At 39.1% G+C, this 23,220-nt stretch overlaps 1 protein-coding gene across 2 annotated transcripts in view; it reads left to right on the plus strand.

Annotated features, from left to right (window-relative positions):
- Positions 1 to 7,670: 7,670 nt before the first annotated feature.
- The window catches only part of mapre2 (microtubule-associated protein, RP/EB family, member 2), a 28,585-nt gene continuing 13,035 nt past the window's right edge, over positions 7,671 to 23,220 (plus strand). Inside the window, exons 1-2 of one of the 2 annotated variants that reach the window (XM_036519370.1) lie at positions 7,671 to 7,751; positions 11,436 to 11,486. Coding sequence is in view for 1 of the 2 variants with exons in the window: in XM_036519369.1 (XP_036375262.1) it covers positions 14,930 to 15,051 (122 nt within the window). In the remaining variant the exon portion in view is untranslated. Of the gene's footprint in view, positions 7,752 to 11,435; positions 11,487 to 14,791; positions 15,052 to 23,220 lie in introns of those variants that run through there. The other variant, XM_036519369.1, reaches the window with a different exon arrangement.

A 23,220-nucleotide genomic window follows, 5' to 3' on the forward strand; every position in this document is an offset into this window, starting at 1 on the left:
GAATTCAGCAGCTGAACTGCAACTTAAATATTTGTTACAATTTTAAAAAGTTGCAATTTTACCCTTCTTATAATTCCATTATTGGTATCAACAACTCCACATTTGCCAAAGCCTGAGAGAAGGTAGACAAGGAGAGCAATAAGCAGACCAAAAGATTCCCAGCTATCACCAAACCAATAAAAATGTAACATGCAGTCATTTCGCCCCCTTTGCTACACATACTCCTGCATATTGTTAACTAGTAAAGCTATACAATCATGCAGGAAAGTATGACAGTATCAAAAGGCTGTTCTATTTGTGATTGAGAAAATCTGTCAAAGAACCGTTCTGTTCTAAACATGTTTGAATCTGTGTGCAAATCTGCTCCTAAGTGATCTTTTTGGAAATCTTGAAAGACAGTTTGCCCTTTAAAAACATATTATGGAAAGAACAGTACTAAGAATCAATAGATTTATTTTGCCATGGCACATAATTCCAAGCACATGTCAAGGATAATATCCAATTTTAAATGTTACTTCCAATTTGTTCAGAAAACCCAAGAATTTTTGGGAGATAATTTATTTATTATCCCAGGATTGAAAATTACAGTTACTCAAGAAAATCTGAAGCTTCTTTTACTTCTTACATTATCTGTGGGGACCAGAAACGTGTCTCAAACGATTTGGAGGGTGACTGAGAGATTGAATAAAGTCACTACGATCAGTATTTTGCACCAGCAAAATGTCCACTTGTCCACGATGCTACACTTAACTGATTTAATTAGATGAGGTTGTTATGTATGCATTCAGTTAAAGGAGAACATAATTCTGCCAATTTAGAACACTTCCGCAGTTAATAAGTTACCAATTTACTTTCAAAGAGTAAACAGATGGTCTTAATGTTATTTTAATCATCTCACACTTTTTGGAAATGGATTCTTTTTAAACTTAAGATACTTTAATTGCCGATATATTTTTTCATTCTATGACTGGGGTCAGAGGATCAAGTACCAATGTACTTCCACACTTTGAGTGCAATAATCTTACATTTGCATTTGACTCATGTGGTTATTTTCATTGGACAGTGGAAGGACAAAGGCAATTGAAAGCAAAGCTTGTTTTTTGTTTTTGTAAGTTGATCTGAAAAAATTGTTGATTTTTTTAGTGTATTGATTATACCATCCAGCTCAACACAGAGGTGTATCAGTCTAGCCTTTGGGTCTTTGCTTCATTGTTCAAGCATTCACCAGGTAGTTTTGACCACAAATCTTGTGCCGTCTACTTTTAAGGTCAAGCCTGTTTGAAAATGGACATAAATGTGACCCATGTGTTTCCTGAAATAAAATTCATTTGTTGTGAACATTGTCTTTGCTCTTTGCAACACTGTCAAGATTCAAGTATACCATTTTAAAAAATCTGAAAAATATTCAATATGTAATTTTTCTATGATATGCTTTTTGTTCCTATTTAAATAGGGGTATGAATAAATATGGAGTGATTGTACTTATTATATATCATTATCAGACACGCTGTCATTTACTTGAATTTAATAAAAAAAATATTATGTAGACTTTGTATGTCACGTGATAGTCATTTTTATTAACATATACAGTACCAGTCAAAAGTCTGGACACACCTGATTAAGATAATGGGAAACATGTATTCAAAGACATTTTGAGCTAAAGACTTGTGCTTAAATGTTTGACATTTATTTCTTAGCCAAATATAAATAGTGAAGTTGTGTGAATTTCTTTCCAAAAAATGTTTAATCAAAAATATTTTGGCTACTTTGAAGAATCAAAAATATGAGATTTTATCACTTTTGATTTGTGTAACACGTTTTTGGTCACTACATAATTCCATTTGTGTTATTTCATAGTTTGATGTCTTTTGCTATTATTCTAAAATGTGGAAAACAATTTAAAAAAGAAAAACCCTTTTATCAGTAGGTGTGTCCAAACTCTTGACTGGCACTGGATCTATAGAGAAGGCATAATGTATAGGCCCTAAAAAGCCTCAAAATGTCATTGCCGCAGGATGTCAGCACCATCACATGAGAGCAGTTGTGGTAAAGTCACCATGTGGCGGTAATGCCCATACTGCATCTATGCAAGGCTTAAAATATTTTTTATTACTGTAACGCAAGTTTAGCTTGCCTTAATATCATGTAGTAAGTACATCAGTTGCAGCTGGGGCCTTCAGGAATTGAGGAGGTAGTTGAGTAAATATATGTAATATACAGAAACTCCTTTTTATTTTCATCATTTCTTCTTACCACTGTGAAATAGACAAACTATTTTTATCTATAGGATGAAACAAGACATTTCTTTCAGGGAAGGTACCTTATACCAGTTGTTTTGCCACAGGTAAGTTGCTATTGGTTGGAATGGTGGTAATATTAGCAGCCACAATAGTCCCCCTGGGGTGGTTGCCTAGCCCTCTGTACTCCTCTGCACTAACCCTTCATTATCAGCCGTTAACAGCTGTAACTATTCCCACCGTTCCTGTAATTCCCTTCAATAATAACCAGCCAATCACTCTATCTCAACACAGCACTTATGCAAATGTTACAACACACTAATTTCCACTTATGAAAAATTCATTCTCCTTTTGAGAAGTGCTGTCTCAAAAAAAAAAAAAGAAAAAATCTGATCAGACATTTCAGCCAAATGTGTTCTGGTCTGGTTGTGGTTATAGAGTTGAGAGTCCCTTGTGTAGTCAAACAAGTACTCCTCTGGTGCGCAGGGGCCCGGGAGGGCCTGTGATTGGCTCAGAGTGGTGGTGCTACGGAGAGACCCATCTGCTATGTTTTCTTCCTCCATTGTGTGGTCTGTCCTGTGGGACTTTATCAGAGACTGGCTCTCCTGTGAAATATGTGGTGAATTTCAACCGTGTCATGCCACCCAACAAACACGTACCCCACGTACTCTTGTGTGCAAGTGCTTGATTAACCTTGTGTACTTGGGGATATTGAACAGAAGTACCAATGCAGAAAGATGGATGAGACCACCTCATTCTGTTCTACTCTAATCATATTATTGAACCTCACCAGCAGAACTGTGCTGTTTCATTGAGTGTATGTGTTCTGAATACCTGAATGCTGACTACAGAATACCATCTATTTTCTACTCTTCTATCATTCATAAAGCATGAATCCAGCCACTGTAAAATGTGTGCGCTCACAAAATATGATTTCCAAGCAGGTTACGGCACACTGCTATCCCTTAATGGATAGGATGTCTAATTCTATTACATTTCAGAGTAACTGGAGGGTAATGTGATTTACAGAGTAAAAAGGGGAGTGTGCTGCTCTTCCCTGACATTTCCTGGTAATCTACTTTGCAGAGGAAGGGTGTTTTTTTTTATTAAGTAAACACTCTGAGGATTATGCTCCGATTGGCCAGACGCACACTGAAACATGCCAGTGGCAATCCAGTTCGTTGAGTGTTCTGTAAAAAATTCTTTTGTGTGTCTGTATAGGTTAGTGTGTCACATTCAGAAATATTTCATCCCAAATGTTTCTAGTTCTATACTCTTGTTTTCCCCTAAATATCTTATGGTTGGCATATATATCTATATATCAACAGCAGATTTAAAATGATGTAAAAAAAAAAACAACAAAAAACCCTTTCAGTTTTAACATGTACATTTAGTTGAACTCTATGCAGCCATAAGAAACAAGCTTTCAGCATTTACTTAATAGTAGTTGTTGATAACCTCTTTACATCTCATCTCTTAACTTAAAAACATTTTACTACAGTGTCAACCGGAACATACTAATCCTCTTATCTGATAATGTTCACATATTTTATGTCTGCTTCTTTTCACAGCTGCAGCATTGTCCACCCCCCACCCCCGCCACCCACCCCCAGCCCTCCACCCTCCACCCTCCACCCTCCACCCAAGGCCCTGAGTGCCCCTGCATTATTTAAGAGCTTTAGTCTGCTTTTAAACCTCCCTATTCTTGTCCAGCTAGGTCAAGAAGCAAGCTTGTTCCTTCTTTTTGGATCTTACAAATGTTCTCACTGAAAAGATACAACAAGCATAGTGATCATTGTTTGGTTACTTCAGATCTCAGATATTAACCAGGAAACATATACTGATGATATTAGATATCACCGTGCAGCGGCTAAACTGTCTTATTTGTACATAGACTTGTAAATATGCACAACAAGGCAGAGAAGACAGTTCCATACTGTTTTCCATATTTAAAACCATAATTTTAATAAAATAGAATAGAGTTGTCATGAACCATGTTAATGTAAACTCACTTAATATCTTAATTAAACTAGCACCCTAGTAATTTCCTCCCCGGTATATATAATGCCAGATATAGTTATCTTGTTACAGCAGAACATCATGAGCTAACATGCTGGCCTGCTCTTGCTTTTCTTCATGTTATCAGAATGTTTTCAGGAAGTATTTATAGTATAGTCCCTTATTATTTTCCTCTGGGTTTCACTCCCCTTCTGTCGGTCTTCCATTTTCTTAAAATGCCCACAAAACCCAGACCATTTGTTTAGCTTAGACAGTAACAACCTAAAGAAATGTGTGTTCACAGCTAATTTGATAGAAAAAGGTTACATAGTCAGGCAACATTATGTAATGATTTTTAGAGTATCTTCAGACACATCGGAATACTGAGCAACTTACAGTGTAAGAGAAGAAAGAAAGTCTAATAAAGTTGCATGAAAGGTGGTACATGACTGTACATGTCACAGCACTTTACACAATGCTGTAAAAACTAGTCATAAGTAGTACACACATGCTTCAATAAATTAACAGATGCAGTGTACGTGCAATGCAGCAATATAACATACTTCACAATAAGGCTACACAAATTCAGAATAGATAATTATGCTTAAGGAAGGGGGCCAAGATGCAGTCTGAACAGGTGGAACTTCAGTTGGAGATTTAAGATGACCAGCGACTACATTGTCCTAACCACCGCGGTAAGTTTGTCCCACACAAACGAGGCCAGAATAGACAGCAGATACGACATGAAACTACTAAGGGGGTGGGGGGGGGAGCCAGGCTACCTGAGGGTGGAGAACAGAGTGACTGGGCCAATGTGAGAGGTCTGATGATTGACGATTGATGATTACAGACATATGCAGAGTCAGACGTCCTCCTTGCTAACACCAGCGTAACTTCAGAAAAATTTAACTGACTGACTTATGGTGGCTATTGTCTATCTACATTAAACACAGCGGCCACTATAAGCGCAGTCAGTCTGAAATGTTTCCCCTTATTATGCATATGAAATCTGAACAACGGTGTGTTTTATTGGCGTCAAAGCAAATCAGAATTTCATGTTGATGTGGTAAAAAAAAAACCTTGGCCAAGAGCCATTTTCTTCAACTTCAACCATTTCTGCAAGTTTCACTGATGTGAAGCTTACCACTAAACACCTTCCTGTAAGCTCTTAGGATGGCTTAATGTTTACTACACAAGGTCTCTGTGCAAGGTATAACAATAATTACATTGCAATATTGTTGCTGAGCAGATGCTCTAATCCAGAGCGACTCTTACAGCGCATCCTGTGACATGAAAATTCAAAACCTTGATTAAATAATTAAAACTCCACATTAAACAATACAGCCACTACAAGCCAAGCACTTTTCAGGGATACATTTTTGAACTTTCATTTTCCTTACACCACTGTCCCCTTTCTCCTATCCATATAATATTGCAATGTTCAATACTCCACAGATTACGCCTATCATCTGCTAAATGTGGGTCTTGTCGTTCTGAAGTTCTCTTTTGCCTGAGGGGTATCTCTATGATAGTGAGGGAAGGGGAAGTTCACTCGTCCCTTAGTGTACCCCTGGTGCCTGACTGTCTGCCTGCTCATTCCCTGGCTCCCTCTTAGGCACACTTGGGCTTTATGTCTTGGGTTTCCTCCTTTATAAGGTCACAGTTGTCCTGAAAGAAATCTCTGCCTTGCTTAGCTGGGATGTCATCACCAGCTGCTATTGTGCCCATCACCTTTGACTACAGCACAGGGTGGCTTCCATGTTCTCCCGGTGGAGCGGTGTGAAATCCCAGGAAATCTGTCAGTACCTGCAGTAACTGTAGCCTTATTATTACCTGAGTCTTGATATTTTAGGAGGCACAATTTGTCCCAACTGACAAATATTGAATTTAACACAGAAATGATACCATTATTCACCAATCACCAATCAGCTTTTGGAGGCTCAGATGACAGGGTGTGTCTCATCACCATTGCGAACTTAGGAGCATGGCTACTGGCTGCAATAGCACGTTACCACCAGCAGATGCCGCCAGTACTCTCCTTCCTGGCACGTTTTTCCATTCTGTGCCCGCGCAGCGTCTCGCAGCATGTGTAGAGTAGTACAGTTAAGCTGTAGTGTGGCACACGCTGGCTTTTAGCAGTGAGTATGCAATCCGTGGTATACACTTGCCACCGCCATTTGAATTGCACGCACAGCCAATGCGATATTTTGACTGAACTGAGCACGAGTGAACATCCTGTGGTGTGACCACCGTCTCTTGCTTGTCTGACTCTCCTCTTGATTTTCTCATTGATCCTAAGTGAATGAAATGTCATGCTGAGAAAGGACTGGGGGAGGACGTTTGGAAAGTACTGCGTTCAATCCCTGTATATCAGAAGATTTTGAAAATGATTGAAAAATAGCATGATTGCTGCTGCCATGTTACTGGTGGGTCACTGTCGTTTTCATCCATCAGGAGTGACAGATACTGATTTTGATAGCAGGATCATTTGTGGGCCTACAACAAAGGAGCTGATTCAACCCCGCCTTTGACATGCTGTCAAATACTCTCCTCTAGCTCACCACAGTTTAGCCAGCTCCCTGACCACGTTATGGAGACATATACATATTTTATAAGCACACTTATTCATGAATGGGGTATTTTCAAACATTTCAGATTTAAGTTTAAATGGTTGGCAAAGCACACAAAGCAAAGCCTACACCATTGTGGCCTCAACGTGAAGGTCGCATACCAAGTTTCCGATTTAAGAATCTGTTTTACTGAACACTGGCCTGTAATTTACCATTGCATAGTGTTTATCAATTATGAGTTGTCTTGCTACCACACCGATATTAATGATATTGTAGTCAGAAATTAAGCAAGCCTGCTTTGGTAGCAAAGGGCGCGGTGACTCTCCAACCCTTTGTCTGCGAAACATCATGACTTGCAGCTGAACCACCCTGGTGACAACTATCATAATACCGCCTGACAAAATTTCATGCAACGAACAATTGCCTGTAGTTCACACGGCATGCGTGAATTACTTGTGGCTGTATGAGACTCTCCCAATAATGTGAAGAAGGACATCTTGTTCTCGGCAAAAAAAAAAAAAAAAAAAAAAATCATAGGTTCTGACAAATGGATGCTTATGTAATAACAGGTTAAAATTAGGCTTTGGGGAGAATGAAGTTATATTTATAACTGACGTGTCTCCCGTATTCGCATGCTTGGAAATGTAATGTGGACCACAGGCAAGTAGCCGCCTGCTGTGAAATGAGTACATTTTCTGCCATTTTTCTGAAACCCGCGGGATGTGTTTTATTCAAGCGGGGGCTGATCGCATTGAACTCTCGTTGGTCCTCAGCGCTCATCCGATCCAATCAAAGCGGAACCCGTCGAGTGTCGAAAATGTGAGCTCGGTGTGTTTGTTAACGTAATCACGTGATTAAGCGAGAGTAGAGTGAGGGTGGAGTGAATCAGGACAGTGGCTGCCTGCTATCTGTCTGCACACAAGGGAGTACTGAACTGAGCGAGCTGGTGAGTTAAGCACAAGATGCATGATCGTCTGTTTTTAATCCGTGTTAATTGAAGCTGGCACTCTTACATAGACAACTGTCTTTTCGATATGTGTCTTGTTTGTTTGTGCGTCGGTGTGTTAAAAGCAAGGAAATCGTGTGTAAAACTCCAGTATGTGTCAACGTGTGCTTTGGTTTCGATTCATCATGCCTGCTACTACGTATGCTAAGCTTAGACAAACCATAATGTAAGACAGTGCCACCAGTTAGGATCATATGCGACCGTTCAAAATATTGTCGGATCATTAATCTAGAGAATTTTGCTCTTTTGTAGCCGGTTTCTTGGGAGAGAACTTGTGAACACTACAAACTGAGATGAACTTGGCTAACTAGCTAGCTCGGTATGTCAGTACAGATGTAGCAGGCTTGCAAACCAGCTGTCAAGCTATTTGCAAAGTAACCTCAAGACTGCGTGTCGCCGCTGTAAACTGGACTTCCTGACAGGAAATTACTAAAGGTAGCGAACTATATTTATAATGTGAACAGCCGCATCATTTTGAAATTTGTCCCGCAAACAAGCGAATAAAAAACCTGCGTGCTTTACAAAAGTGAAAAACAACAAATCATACAAACGTTGAGACTGAAAACTGTAGAAATGTATGCCTTATTAAATGAACCTTGTCGTGATTTATTGTTGTTCTTAAAGTTATTTTGTTGGGCTCAGCATCAAAAGGTGCAACGATTCTTTTTTAATCATAGTCATTTATATTAGCTATTTATCAGAGAAAAGCTTCCTCAAACAGGGTTTTACCTCTTCAGTTTAAACTTACTTCTCATCAACGTTAAAACGTTTTACAGCCATGCCGCTGTTTATGTAGTATGTGTATGCGGGTATATGCATGTCCAAGGACATAGTTTTTTTTTTTTTTTTTTTTAAGTCTTTCAATATTCAGCCTGGTTGACTGTTTTAAATATTATGTCTCCTTTCAAAAAGGGGTCTAAGTTCATAGGGCGAGGTGAAAGATGCCGGTTTATAGTCAACCTTAACAAAATTAACAGAATGGAAGTTCTCTACCAGCAGATGAGTACCTTTGACATAACTTTTGATGGAAGTAGACTTACATTTAACAACTATTATGTTGTTGTGTGTGCATGTGTAAACAGTTTTTACAGATTTTGGTAATACAGTAAAGGCAAAAAGTGAATACTTGAGTAATCCTATATAACATTTTCTGATAGACAACATTACAGTAGCTCGAATGAGTAAGGCAACTTTTAAATATCCAGAATAGCAGGACAATGGTTTACTGGTAAAGAGCAGGGCCTGTAACCCAAAGATTACTGGTTTGATTCGCTGTTGGGCTGCTGCTGTTGTACCCCGGGGCGAGTTACTAAACCTGAATTTCCTCCTTAAATATTGAGCTGTATAAGTGGACAGCATGTAAAAAATGTATGTTGTGTAATGCACTCTGGATAAAAGCCTCTTTAGCAACTGTAATGCATAATCCTAATTTCTGTGCACTTCTATTCACTATGTACCAGTATTCACATTACTTCATTTATGTAGCCTTGAAGTCTGGTTTTGACCACAGTATCGTTAGAGGACTGCAGTACATTTAATAATGTAGCATGCAGAATTGTTTGAATTACAGTGAGAAATAGTGCTTGCTCAGTTCATGTGAGATATTGGTCAGTGTAACTTGTGGAAGTGTGTAAGTGCAACTTGGTGTGACTAGCTACCTAGATAATATACTTGGTTGATTTCAACCTTATTAGCTTTCCAAAAAGCTAAGAGCTCTGTCAGAGTTTAACTGTTTTTTTTTTTTTTTTGCTAGCAGCTCCACATTTATGTTTGATGTTGTAAACTAGCTACATTTTTTTTTTTTTACTCTGGATTAAAAACCGCTTGTATGAATCAGCCATCCTATATGCTGTGGGCATTGAGAGAATAGGTAGCTTCAGAGCTTCACCTATTTTGCATGCAACTAGCATATTACTGTAGTGTCATCTCATCTTGATCATAGCAGGCTATCTCAGATCAAACTGACAAATTGACATTCATGCTTGTGTTGCCACTTCTGCTGAGAAGTTTCCAACTAGCTTATCAAGCTAGCACACTGTTAGTTAGCAGGCTATGCCATATATTTACAGCAGCAGAGATAAATTATTGTCCATATTTCATGAGTATATTGTTCTTTTCAGTTGCTTTTGGTGTGTTCCTCACCATTGATGATGTATTTGATGGATGAAATAACTGAATTATACCTGTTTAAAACATAAATCATAAAGCAAATTTCCTTTCCTTTTGACTTCAAACAAGAGACTTGACTAATAGATTACTAATGGTCTCTAAGTACTGCTCCCACCCACCACTAAATGTTGATAAACATATGAACAATTGAATATTAATCAGCCATTGGATATTTTTTTATGAATGGTACAGTTAGCAAATAGATAAGCCCACGGGATGTGATTCCCAAAATGCCTTTAGTTTGCTTTGATTTGAAAGTTTCCATAATGAAATAAATATGAATTAACATTAGCATGACAGCTCAAATAGAATGTGTGAATGTATTCTCTCCATGCTGAAAAATAACTCCTTGTAACCTTCCCTATCATGGGAACAGACATCAGTGTCCTACAGTAACACCTTTGAAAAAGTGCTTTTCTGTTTTTACTGTTATGGAAAGGTATAGCTTACTACCTCAGGTGGAACTGGTATAAATGTGTGAAGGATGAGCCTTCACCTATTTCCCAAAAACTGTTCATGTTTGTTTAATTAATTGTAGTTATTTGATAAATGTGTGTCTAACAAGGATCCTTGTCTTCCCATTTGTGTTGTCAGTTGTGTTGCATAACAGGAGAATTGTCTAATCGTGTAATTGTCATTTAGTGCCTGTTTAGTAACCAGCTATTGGTTAATAAGCTGCAGTTGCCTACTTGAAGTCATGTTAAATACAGTGGAGAGCTAGAGTCACACTTGAGAACAGTTTGAAGCTGTACTTGTACTCCAGGCTGGTTTTTTGTCCTGTGTTTATATATATATATATATATATATATATATATATATATATATATGGCGAGCGTCCTCCCTAAATGTTTCATAGTTTCAAATTTTATTTTGAATTTGCATTTTTCCTTTATATGTTGGTTAGATTGAAGGTGAATTGCCATGTTAAAGTTGTGTTTTAGAGGTTAGTTACATGAAGCTTAACCTTAGTTTAAGGTTAGTTACATTTGGGCCTCACTTGGATAATTGCCAATACAGAAATTGCTAACATCACCAGGCTTTTGATCAGTTGTGGGGAAATCATTCCCTAATTAGTGTCATTTCTAACATAATTTTGATATTAGTGTACACGGTAAGGTGTTTTGCCACTTCTGTGGACTGCAGACAGACGTGGCCACAGCCATACTCAAGCTTGAAGTGTTTTTAGAGATGTGTTTCGCGCCTGTCAGCATTTTAAGAGTCAGCGTTTGGAGGATGTGAATGTGAGCTGCTGTTCTCTGGTACCACCTCAGATGTCAGTCACAAAAGGCACATCTGTTGACCGCGGCCACAATCCACAACAGATTGCTATTGTTTCTCCCTTTCAGTGGAGCCTCTGTTAATGGCGCTATTGCCATTTGCCAGTACCACAATACCAAATAGGGGACCATTTGGACACTGAGGGTAAACCAAGGGTTGCCTTTTTTTTTCTTTCAGATCAGCAGAGGAGAACTTACCACAGTGAGTAGAGTGGACTGGATGAAAAAGGTTGGTAGCAATATACTCTTGAGACCGTCCTTTCAGTTTAGTTTGATAATTTAAACAGGAGTTCGGGGATTTGATTTTGATATTCAGATTGTAAATCGCGATCCATACGAGCAGTGTCGACAAATTTTTCGACCAGTGCAAGGCTTTGGGGATGGTGTATAGAATTTCTCAAGGCAATATACAGTATACACTGAAAAGGACACTAACACAAAACAAGAATGTGATATGCTAGTTTTTTTATAGCTATAAGTATTCTGTTAATTCTGTCATGTTGTGAATCAATCCAAATGTCTCCACTATCATCAGCGTATCGACCATTGGCGTGGGACTCTGTATTCTTGTCGGTGTTAAGCAGTTGAAAGATACTCAGTTTTTTTTATATAATATCCACAGAATAATAGGAAAAAAAACATAGTAATCATACTAAATTCTAATTTACCAAATTATTAGTACCAACAAGGACTGAACAAAGGAATAGCCTTCAATATGGTTAATGTCTCTTTTTTTGCTTGTTTTGACTCCAGTAGTTTGATAATTTCTGCATGTTTCCCACAGCTTTTGCAAATATTGACGCTGTGGCAATGCCCCATTAATGACTACATATATAATATTAAATATTTAATGCACTGAACATGTCGCTTTGCATTTCTGTTAACAACAATAAAATTGATGTCATTGGATTTCACCTGTGTCACCATGTCAGACTTCAGAACAGCTGAAATGGGTTTGTTACAAGAGTCATTTGCAACACATTGTGTAAAAATATTTGAATGCTGAGAGGTGGAGAAACTGCTTGGAATATAGGGAATATACATTGTCTGGCTTGTGGAAATTTGTGAACACATGGTGGTGCTAATGCACGTGTTTCGTCTTGCTAGCTGACAGCTACAACAGTTTTGTCCGCTGCAGATCCACGGGGCCCTGACCTTCTGTCCAGTTCAGATTTGTCAGGGTCTCAGGGTCAAAGGGTCAAAGGGCAGGTGGCTCCAAGGCAGTCAGTCTGCTTTTCCTTCTGGTGTTTATTTCCTTGTTGCCGTTTCTTCTTCTTTTTAGTACCCAGTGCTTATTTATTGTAAAATGGCTTACTTGTAATGGCACTTGGCATGCAAATTTGGCCTGGTCTTAATGTTTTGCCCGTCCCAAGTATGGCCGAAAACCATGTAAAGTGTGCTAAATAAAGTCCCACAATAAGTTTTATCTGCATTGTTTGTATACATCTCAGGATAGGATATCTGTCAGGATGTCCTAAGTTGTGAAGGAATAGTTACCATCACATAGAGTCTGGTGGTCATACACCCAAACTAAAACTGTTTCTTTTGTCCCCCAGCTGGTGTTTGTCCATATCCTTACTTAAGATATCGTAATGCTCTTTGCTTCAACAAAGAATCCGTTTGATCCAGCACTGGCTTTTACACTGATCCTGGATTGCAGGATCATCTTAGTTCATAGATAATGTGTGCCAATTTTGTGTCAGTGATCAGTGGTTAGTGAGAAGATACTGCTAGTAGGCTAGTATTTACAAATTCACAGAAAACCCAAAATATTAGAACCTGCTGTAGTATATTTGAAAAATGTTTATGAAAGCAGGATGTGTATTAGCTGTGCAGAGTTTCAGTGTTGGATGTCTTACACTTGCCTTTTTTTGAAATAATTTTTTGTAGCAGTCTAATTTGGCTTACTTGGTGATCAAATGTGACCAATATATACCCAGGGGGAGTCATCGTTTGTGGCTTATCATCCTCTCAAAATTTATCAGATTTGGTGAGTTATTAAGGAACAGTCTGGGTTTATTGGCCCAGACTTATTTTTTTAAACTCATTGCATCAGAGGTTACACATCAGGTTGACTGGACCCCCTAAATAGCAGTAATAATAATGCTCCTCAGGAAGGACATTATAGAAGCATATCCACTTGCTAAAACTCGATAACTTGAAGCCGCTCAGTGTCCTGCTGTCATTGAGAGAAGAGCCCCACAGTATAGAGAGTGTCTATGTAAGCTCTTGTCTGTCAGAGTTCACCAGGCCTGTTTTGCTGTTGTTAGGGGAAGTACATAGCATTGATCCTGTGTAGAAGAAAACTGGTGCCAGGATTTAAGTGTAAGCCTGGGTCATTGTGAATGCATTCAGTTCCCCAATTAATGTTCAAACGCACACTTGCTGGACAGCAGTGTGGGTTAGTGATAAGGGGACATGCACCAGAAGATTGCAAGTTCAAATCTCAGATGGAACACTTTGGGTTTATGTTCAAGCAACATATTTCACCCAGATTGTTTTCATGTGTATTTATTCAGCTGTGTAAAAATGAGTAGTTTGTAAAGCTATGCAAGTGACCTGAGATAGTTTACCTTCTCAGGAAACAAAAATGTAATGTAATTGCTGAATCAGCATATAGTGAACTGCTACGATTATGCCTATTATTAGGTCACAGATGCAGACAGTCATGCAGCAATAATTACAAGTAATTAGACTAAGACACCCCAAGTACCAAAGTATTCCCCTGGTTACAGGTGAAAATCTCCAACATCCTGCTTAATATTGATAAGCATTGGTGTTTTTTTTTTTTTTTAGCTTTTCGTGGGCTAGTAAAAATTTGATTTTTAGCTTCTGAGATTTATAACAAATTCTTTGGAATCACTTGCAGCAAAGCAGATAAGACGGGGAATCCCTTTGGAGAAGCTAAGCTTTTAAGGCTCTTGTGCTGTTTCAGCTGAAAAGCATGTTCCTGGGGTTGAAGATAATATTTACCATTTGAGAACAATATCTCTTTTTGTTATCTGAGTGGGTGGCATGGATAACCAGTGATAAATCTGTGGAAATCTGTCATAGTATGTTGGTAACAAGTTAGTTTCACTTTTATAATTTTAATTCATAATAACGACCGTCTTGGTAGTAAACTGTAATTCATTATAGCAATGGTGTTATGTACTGTATTTGGTGTTAGTGTGTCTGTTCTTGCGTCTGGGCTACCAGACAAGCTGTAATTGGCGAGACAGCTCGCGGAATTGAATAGCATGTAGTCTGTATCTTTGCAATGATGTGACGGTTTGAATTGGCTTAACCTACGCATTGTTTGAACATCGTACCGCCTTTCTAGGGGACAAATTCAGATTTTGAATGCGCACATTTAGTACAAAGATTCAGGCGGAGGAGTCATTCAAATGCCCAACAGAAAATTAACGCGATTCTTGCTCGCCTACAATAGCTACCAATACGATCAGGCCGTAACGCTCTCCAGCCTCCATTTGATGAATTCGCTGGTTGCTATAGTGAATCCCCACCCCCACAGTCACGTGACCAGTGTCCTGGCTACTGCTTTGGGGCAGCGCTTGACGTCAAGGGGTTTGTGAAGAATAAGCAGTCAAGACAGCGAGCGGTGCAGTTGCATAGCCTCCCTTTTCCGCACTCACAAGCGAACAGGAATCAGTTCAGTTTCGGAAAGCCCCAATGCCTGGTCCCACCCAAGCACTGTCCCCAAATGGAGAGAATAACAACGACATCATGCCGGACAACGGAACCAACATCATCCCCTATAGAAAGAATACAGTGCGAGGGGAACGCGCTTACAGGTAAACGAGCGCAGTGCTGCATTTCGTGCGGTTTAGCCAGATAGCTAGCCTGCTAGCTCCTTTAGCTAACGTAAACAGGGCTGTAGGGAAATCAGGAAATGCAGGCATTACATAACCTTTATTATTTTAATCCGTTTATCCTGCCACTCTTGGTCGATATATGAATTAGTAGCTAGTTAGTTGTCCTCCACTTAAGCAGCGTAATTTTACTGAACGCTGGATAGTGAAATGGGCGTTATTTACATGGTTATTTGGATGCACGTCCCCATCATTTTGCTGTTGGAGGCTGCGTCTCATTTTCTAAATTTCAATGGCGCAATTCACTGAAAGGCCATTTGTTGCCGAGATTAAGATAATGACTAGCCAGCGGTTTTTTTCTATTAAAAGAAATATTGATTCGGTCATCTAATGGTAACTGGAAAGATGGTTTATGGTGGATATGGCAAGTTGGCTGAAATGGAACGTTCTCGCATGTCCGGAGGAATGAGATTCGATGGGCATTAGGCTAAATCGGAAGATTGATGGTGCTTTGTAAGGGCTAAACCTCTTCCCATTGGTAGAATGTAGACTGGTTGGCAGCGGAGGTCACGGTTTGAAATCTTGGCAGTTTGCGAAATCGCCCGAATGTATGGGCGATGTGTGTACGTTACATCGCTTGTTGTTGGAATGGATTCGTCCGTTGTTCGTTTCGGCAGTGCCGCAGTAGGCATGCATATAAAACACTCGCAACGTAGGTCAGTGAAGTTTTCCCATTGTGAAAAGAAAGATGCACTAATAGCTGACAGAAAGCGAGCATTACTGCTAATACACAGCCGTGGTGGACAGAAATAAAATCAGATGCGCTGCAGATAATTTGCCCTTTCAGTGTATTTGCTACTTGGTACTGCAAGTGCGTAGAAGATACCTGGCATTGTTCAGAGAGGAAACGGAACATTGCTTCACCTTTGCCATGAATTATGGCATGTCCAAGCTAAGCTGCCTGAACATAAGTTATATATGATCTCGCCTGCCTTTTATGTACTGCATTGCAAAATTGTAGTCACTCAGTTAGAAAATAGGCGCAAAAGTAACGTCACTGCTGGAGGCTGATGTGCAAAGGTTTTCAGTAATCCTGGCATACATTGGCATTTGTGCCCCTGACTTGCAATTTTGTCATAGAAACACAGGACCGTGTTAATTGGGGAAGAATGCAGCTGTCATTGATGGTCATGTCGATGTTTTTAATGGCTGTATGTGCCTTTTTAGTGTTACAGCTTGGTGCTGACATCTTTTTTGTATTGTCTCCCTCTCCTGCCAAAATCTGTTTCTTTTACTTTATTTAAATCATTTTAGTTGACGGACTTAAATAAGTAGTCTTATGTTTTCATTGCCTATGGTCAGGATCAGCCTTTCTTTCTGCTTTGCATGACTTGTGTATTATCATGTTTGTACAGTAGCCTTGATGATGAGCATCTTCCACAGAAATGTGAAGCGCTTGAAAGTTTCAGAATGTTACCTACATGTTGTTTTTTTTTTTCTATTGGAAATATTCTCTCCGTGGTTTGTGTGTGCCAGTGCTGATTACAGTAAATGTTGAGGGGTTAGTGTCGTAGGGTCAGGGGAAGTAACTGTGCATATCCAGACCATAACGTACTACATCAGTGTGGAAATAAACACCAGTATACTAGCAGCGGTGCTCTTAATGCATCGTATGACACCTGTATCCCGGGGATGCTGCAGCATTACAGTCCCAGACACAGCGTCATTCCCACCATGCTTTGAATGTTTTGAACCAGAGTGGAATCTTGTAGTTCATTCTTCCAGATGGTGTAGAGCATCATCTTGGTCAAATGGTTAGGGCATGTTTCATTTTGTGAAAATATTGTGTATGAGTTTTTTTTCGTTATGCCAGATGAAGTGTAAGCCTCCTGTGTGTGTGTGTGTGTGTGTGTGTGTGTGTGTGTGTGTGTGTGTGTGTGTCTCCTTATCTTGGATAACTATGTCTGCTCCGTGACCTCGTTATAGTCGTTACAGTGCAGAAATGCCTTTCTGAGAGTATTGCTCATTAATGTTATGTTGGGATGTTGGCCTCCATAATATACCTTTGCATGTTAGCTCACTGTAAAATTTACCATTTCTGCATACAAGGTAATATTCCCATTTCATAAGTGCTGGAATATGATATTGTTCATGGAAATGGGCTATTGGGAATATGTTTGTAACATTGCTTTGTTTGGGATAGACTTGGTGTATTAATTTTTGCCATGTTTCCTGCAGTGGAGTAGGGGAATTATTTTGTACAGCTATTTGTATACACAAACACAAAGGAGCCCAAAATCCTTTTTTGGAGAAAAATAAATTGTGCAGTCAACAGTCAAGTTCAATAGTATTACAAAAAGAACTGGGTAAATTGGCAGCTTCTTGTGTTTCTCTCAATTAATTGTAATCCGTTTAGGACAGAGGAGTAAAATTGGCTTGTGTTATAGACCGGCGCAATTGGTTGCAATAGTGGTATCCTCTTACTGTAATATTCTGCCTTCGGGCATGCCTGTGTTGAGCATTCTCAATGGAGTTGATCTTCTTGATTAATGTTACAATGGTGAAAGGAGAAAGTAGTACATCCGGGCTGCTGCTCAGTCTCCACGGCAGCAGATTTTCCCCCTCGTGTTAGGATGTGTCCAAGAGGAAACGCCGTCTCCCGCAGGCCTTAGCTGCAGCTCACAGCGAACTTCCTCCCTGAGTCACTGCTTCTTTCACATGGCGAGATTTTGTCATTCAGTTTTTGTTTTCACCCTTCACGTTGCTTGTTGCTTTATTTATTGAAATGCGTTGTAAAGAAGGTAGTCAGTTTTATAAACTATTCTCCACACCTTTGCATGATATCAAAGTATTTATTGGCCTTCTGGTACAAAGAGTGTTTGGAGCATGTGAGTATGGCTGGAAAAATAACAAAAGATGTTTCATGAGAACACGCCATTTGGCCTATCTCATCCTTTAATTTTCTTTTATCTATAATAGTAACGGTGAATCTAGAATAATAACAATGAACTTTATTCACATACTCTGCAGTAGGGCATTTCAAAAGTCAACAAAAATATGCAAATAACTGAAAAATGACCATATACCTGTGTTGAAATCATCACTGTCTAATTTTGTCTTGAATCCTCCCAGTCCTCCCAGCTGACAGTACCACTTGTATTTACAACATTATATTTACTATTGATTGAATCAAATTCCCCTGTGTCGCAATTTACTACATACAAAGGGGTTAAGGGTTTAAATTCATCTTTTGAAGATCTGGAGTCATGATGCCCATCTCTGTACTTGTTAGCAGAGCTTTTGTACTTTTTGATTATAGTACTGAAGTGGAACACAGTGTTCTGCATATGGTCTAATAAAAGGCATTGTGTAACATTAAAAACCTCCTTTGTATGCTTATATATAGTGACATATTGGTTTCACAGGATCCGGTTCACCTTTTGTACTAGTCCGGTGCAGCATCTTGTTAGAGATATGTTGATTAGAACTGGAGTCATTTTTATGTAGTCCACAGTTTTTGCCCCCATGATATAATCATTCCTTTCATTCTCACTGCTGACATGTAAAACTGTTCATTTGCTGGTATCTCTTGTTTCCCGGCTGTCAGCCTAATTCTGAATCCTATTTGAATTTTCGGTGTTATTTTGGCCATTTCCAAATGGTTTATTTCAGTCAAGAGTTCGGTGTCATCAGATAGTTAATTATTTTAATGCTTAATGCACTTACTGCCGTTAATATAAATAAGGAGGGGCAGAGGTCCAGATGCCGACCCTTGAGGGACTCCGCTTTAAAAGACAGTCAGCTCAGGTGTGATCCCTGCCACCACCTTTTGTATTCAAGATAAAGGCAATTTTGAATCCACTTTGAGAATCCGCACTTATTCCTGCAGGTTTAAATTTCATGATGAGTTATCATTTGGTACTTTAATAAAGGCTTTTTGAAAATCAAAATGTGTAATATTATAGGCCTGATTTGAGCAAATTCCTTGTAGCTGCCTCAGAAACACACAAAAAAAAGATCCAGGAGAACCGATTGGTCCCTTTGGAAACTATGCTAACTAACCCCTAGGAATTTGTGTTCGTTCAGCAAGAGCTGTGAATTATCCCTCACGATAGGCTTCCAAACCTTTGCATGAGATGCATGTTAAACTCACATGAAAGCATTCCCATTACTGGCCTGCTGTGTGGCTTTCCCTTGGTACTGGGGAAATTCCCAAGGACGTGGCTCCTTATACGTGGTCTTGGAGCATCCTCACTGTGGGCTGTTACAAATTACACGCTGGCCCAGATTAAACAGGTCTGGTTATAAATAGCTCCGCTACTGCGATTCCTCCCCTGTTAATGCAGTATTGTTATAAATCTCTTTCCTTAGCTAAATGTTAAATGTAGACATTGGACAAAACGGTTATTAAAATGGTTACTGTGGTTATTGGCAGAGTGAGCTGTATGCAGATGCAGTGAGTGATAATTGTAGTCATTGATGTTCATAAGAAAATTGTATGTATTTATGGAGGCTAGATGTGCTGTGACTGACTCAAGCAGGAAGACATATTTGGGAGGCAATAAAAGGATGTGGTGTGCATGTTCACGAACATGTTATTTTTATTTAAAACTTTTGATTTTCGCATTAACCCCTCAAACGCTTGATGGAGAAATGTATTAGGCTTTTTCTTTGTTCACTTTGGTTTTATGCTTTAATGCTAGCCTTTTTTTTCCTTCATTCAAGTTAACGTGTCATGTGTGTTCAGTTGTAACTTCATGTTTTATTAAGGATGCAGTCTGGTCAAAAATATAATTTGTTTTGAGGACATACATAAACAATCTTAACACAACCCTATTTTCTTTTGGTCACATAAAGCAGGTGAAAAATAGCAACAGGATAGAAGTCAGATTTGGTGTAGAGAGGACCAGGAGCCAGGGAATTTTTAGTAATGCAATAAAATCTGTTTCTGTGTGAGAAATTTCTACGCCACGTTTAGTTGTATGCAAACATTGGTGCTAGATGCCAAACTGCCTTAAATGTAGTGACACCAAGCAAATGCCTTGTGTTGCTTGGCAACGCATGTCTGTTTCATCCAAAAGAGCCTGTTAGAGGTGCTCCTGTGCCGTTTTCCTGGCCAGTGCATACACCTGATACAATTCTGCTGATTCAGCTGAAGGAATATCAATACCTGTACCTGCTGATTCAAGGTAATCTAAAATATCTACCTGGTTTAAGTCCGTTAACTCTCTCCCATCCCACCTTGAAACTTTTCCACCCATTTCTCCACAATTGCACAACTCTCCAATGATTAGCTAGCTGATTAAACATGCATACACACAGCATATTTACAGCTAGCACTGACTAACAACCAAAAAGCTAAGTGGGGAGTTATCTAGCCAACCCGTTGGCAGTAATTATCTAGAACAAAATTTAACAAAGCATACAAGCCTTGCCACAATCTAGTACAATCAGTGATGATAATTTTGGTTTAATTTGATTACTACTGACCATCAGTATTTCCCTCCATCATGGAACTTGCATCTTTGCTCTTTAAAACGGCAGCTAAATCAACTGATAGGTAATGTCCTCACTGAAGTAACACAAAATAATTTGACTCATATTTATTGTTGAGCATCTGTGTGATAATGGGCACAGCATTTTGCCTGTTTGCCCTAATTTTCAGGCTGTGATGCCTTCTTAGCTGTGCATAAAATCTTAGTGGCCGTGGAATGCCCAGTTTCTCAGCTGCATGTTTTTTCATTGATCTTAGGACCATCATAATACCCAAGAAGGCAGCATTTTTTCATCTGTAGAAAGTATCGTTCTTATTCCTGCTGTGTAAATTGGCATCCAGGCTAAACTGCACGTATTTATTCTCAAAATATTTTGGGTGCCAGGTTCTTTGGTAACTGGCATGAAATAAAAGGGACACTCTATTCCAATTTTAATGGATTTTTTTGTTAATTATGCTCTATTACACTCATTGATTGTCGTATTACTTGTCGTGAGCCCGAATTGATTCCTGTAAGGAGATTACTTGATTCTAACGAGCAGAGCTTTTAAACAGCATTAGTACAGGATGATTTGTTCTAATGATGTGTTCACGATCATTATATGTGGGTTGCCTCTTAAAACAGTTCATATATGCAGAGTGCACTGTACTCTGAAGTATATCAGCTAATCCAAAGGGAGTGAGAAAGCGCCCCTTGAACTCGTTGCAACTGCGCACTGTCGTTACCCTGCTGCCGGAAATGTTTTCAGACATTCCTCACAGTGCATTTCACACTGAGAGCTGCATGCTTCTGATGCTCGACAGGCAGATCTCAAACACATTACGCGTCTGCAACTGTCTATGTCCAACTGCATATCACAGAAAAGACTGGAACTTAAATCCCTGTAGTTAGCATATCTTTCGTTCAAGATATGTCATCGGCGTAGCCAGTAGCCAAACCAAAGGATTTTAAACGTGGTTCTTCGTTAAGCGTGTACTGTTGCACTCTTGTATACCCCCGAATGCTCTCTTAATCCTATTGAGCTTCATTGTGACCACTGAAGTTCTAACTACACTCTGAAGAGCTGTTATTATTTACAGTGAGCTTTGCAGTCAAAAGGCTGAGATTGAATCTTGGTTTATGTCATGGAACACTTTGCAGCACTGCTCTAGTTAAAAAAAATTTTGTTTGCTACATTTCTGTATTTCTTTTCACATTGCTGTGGCTTATCATCAGTAAACGTCAGTCAAAATCATAGACCTTGAAGTGCCAATCAATTAAAATCAACCAAAGTCGCTTGCTACATTTTATTCCAAATCAATTGTCTGTGCATGATTGGAAATTGCCTGGTTGGTATCCTCTAGTTTTCCATGCTTAGGATGTTCTCTGTGGCTTTTCAGTGGTCCAAACATGTTTGGCTGTGCTGCTCAATTGTCAGAATGTTCTTCTCATACAGTGAAAGAGATACTGGGGGAACTAGATTTCAAAACTAGATTCTGTGTCTTCGCTGTAATCCCTGACTCCCTCCATTTCTGTGATATCTGTGATTCGTCATGTGGTTGGTTGCTTGAAAGTTAAACATTTGGGACGTGCCCTTAAGCGCCCTGTGTGTATTCACTGGAGTTTTATCAGATGAATCAGATGATTCAGATGATTACTTGCCGTTGCGTGGGGTGCTTTTGTTAGTACTGATAGCATTTAAGACTTTTTTTTCTGTTTAATCAAATTTACTTTGAACTCGTTTACATATTTATAGATTTGTGCCAAATGGAAGTACCTAACAAAATAGCACAAACAATACTTTGAAAATGGGTATTAGCAATGAAAAGCAGTTGAATTTCTGCTTTGAAACAGAGAAGGGTAGAATATTTGAATATGTGTTTGTAAGTTGTCAGTTAAGTCTGTATTTTGCATTTCAAATCTATGTTTTGTTCTCTTTTTCATATTGGAGTGACCTGGGCAGTTCAGGGCCTCCACTGAATTTGCAAACCACAGGCAGGTTCTAACACATGCACCTTGTTTTTACCAAGCAGGATAATTTGCATCCAGAAGGTTATTTCAGGGAACCTCTGCTCTACAAAGTTGTCTACTGTTGACCTTACATTCAGAATTCAGTCATTCTGTGTATTCTGTGTTAATTGTATATCAGTGTTCAGTCATGCGTGGGGGTGGGCGCTCATTGAAGACAGCTATACATGGATACAAAAATAACCCCAGAAAATAATATGAAAAACGAAACTTGTCAATGCCACATCACTTTGATGACATCAAAGATGACTGAACATTAAGGCAATACTCATATTTAATTTTTTAAATTACAAATTCAGAAAAGCTGTAAATATTGATTGGGTTTGTGGGACAAAGTACGTTGAGCAGTGAGGGTAACATTGCTGGACATATGACCTGGTAAACTTTCTGATCTCCAGCGAGTGATATCATTGCAAGAATCCTATCAGTTTAAGTGTGGAAAGGGAGCTACAGTGGATGAAGTAGTGAAGAGGTTAGTAAGACTGAAGCTCTGAATGTAGTGTAACAATGGAGAGCTTCCTCCAAATATTAAGCCTTGTGAGTATTTTGAGTAGGCTACAGGTAGACCGATGATATGTCTTTTGGCCACAGTTGCAGGAAAAACAGCAACAGTCAGTGTCAGCCCATTATGGAGTCATAAAGAGAAGCA

This window comes from Megalops cyprinoides, chromosome 24 (genome assembly GCF_013368585.1).
Source record: "Megalops cyprinoides isolate fMegCyp1 chromosome 24, fMegCyp1.pri, whole genome shotgun sequence".
Classification (NCBI taxonomy): Eukaryota; Metazoa; Chordata; class Actinopteri; order Elopiformes; family Megalopidae; genus Megalops; species Megalops cyprinoides.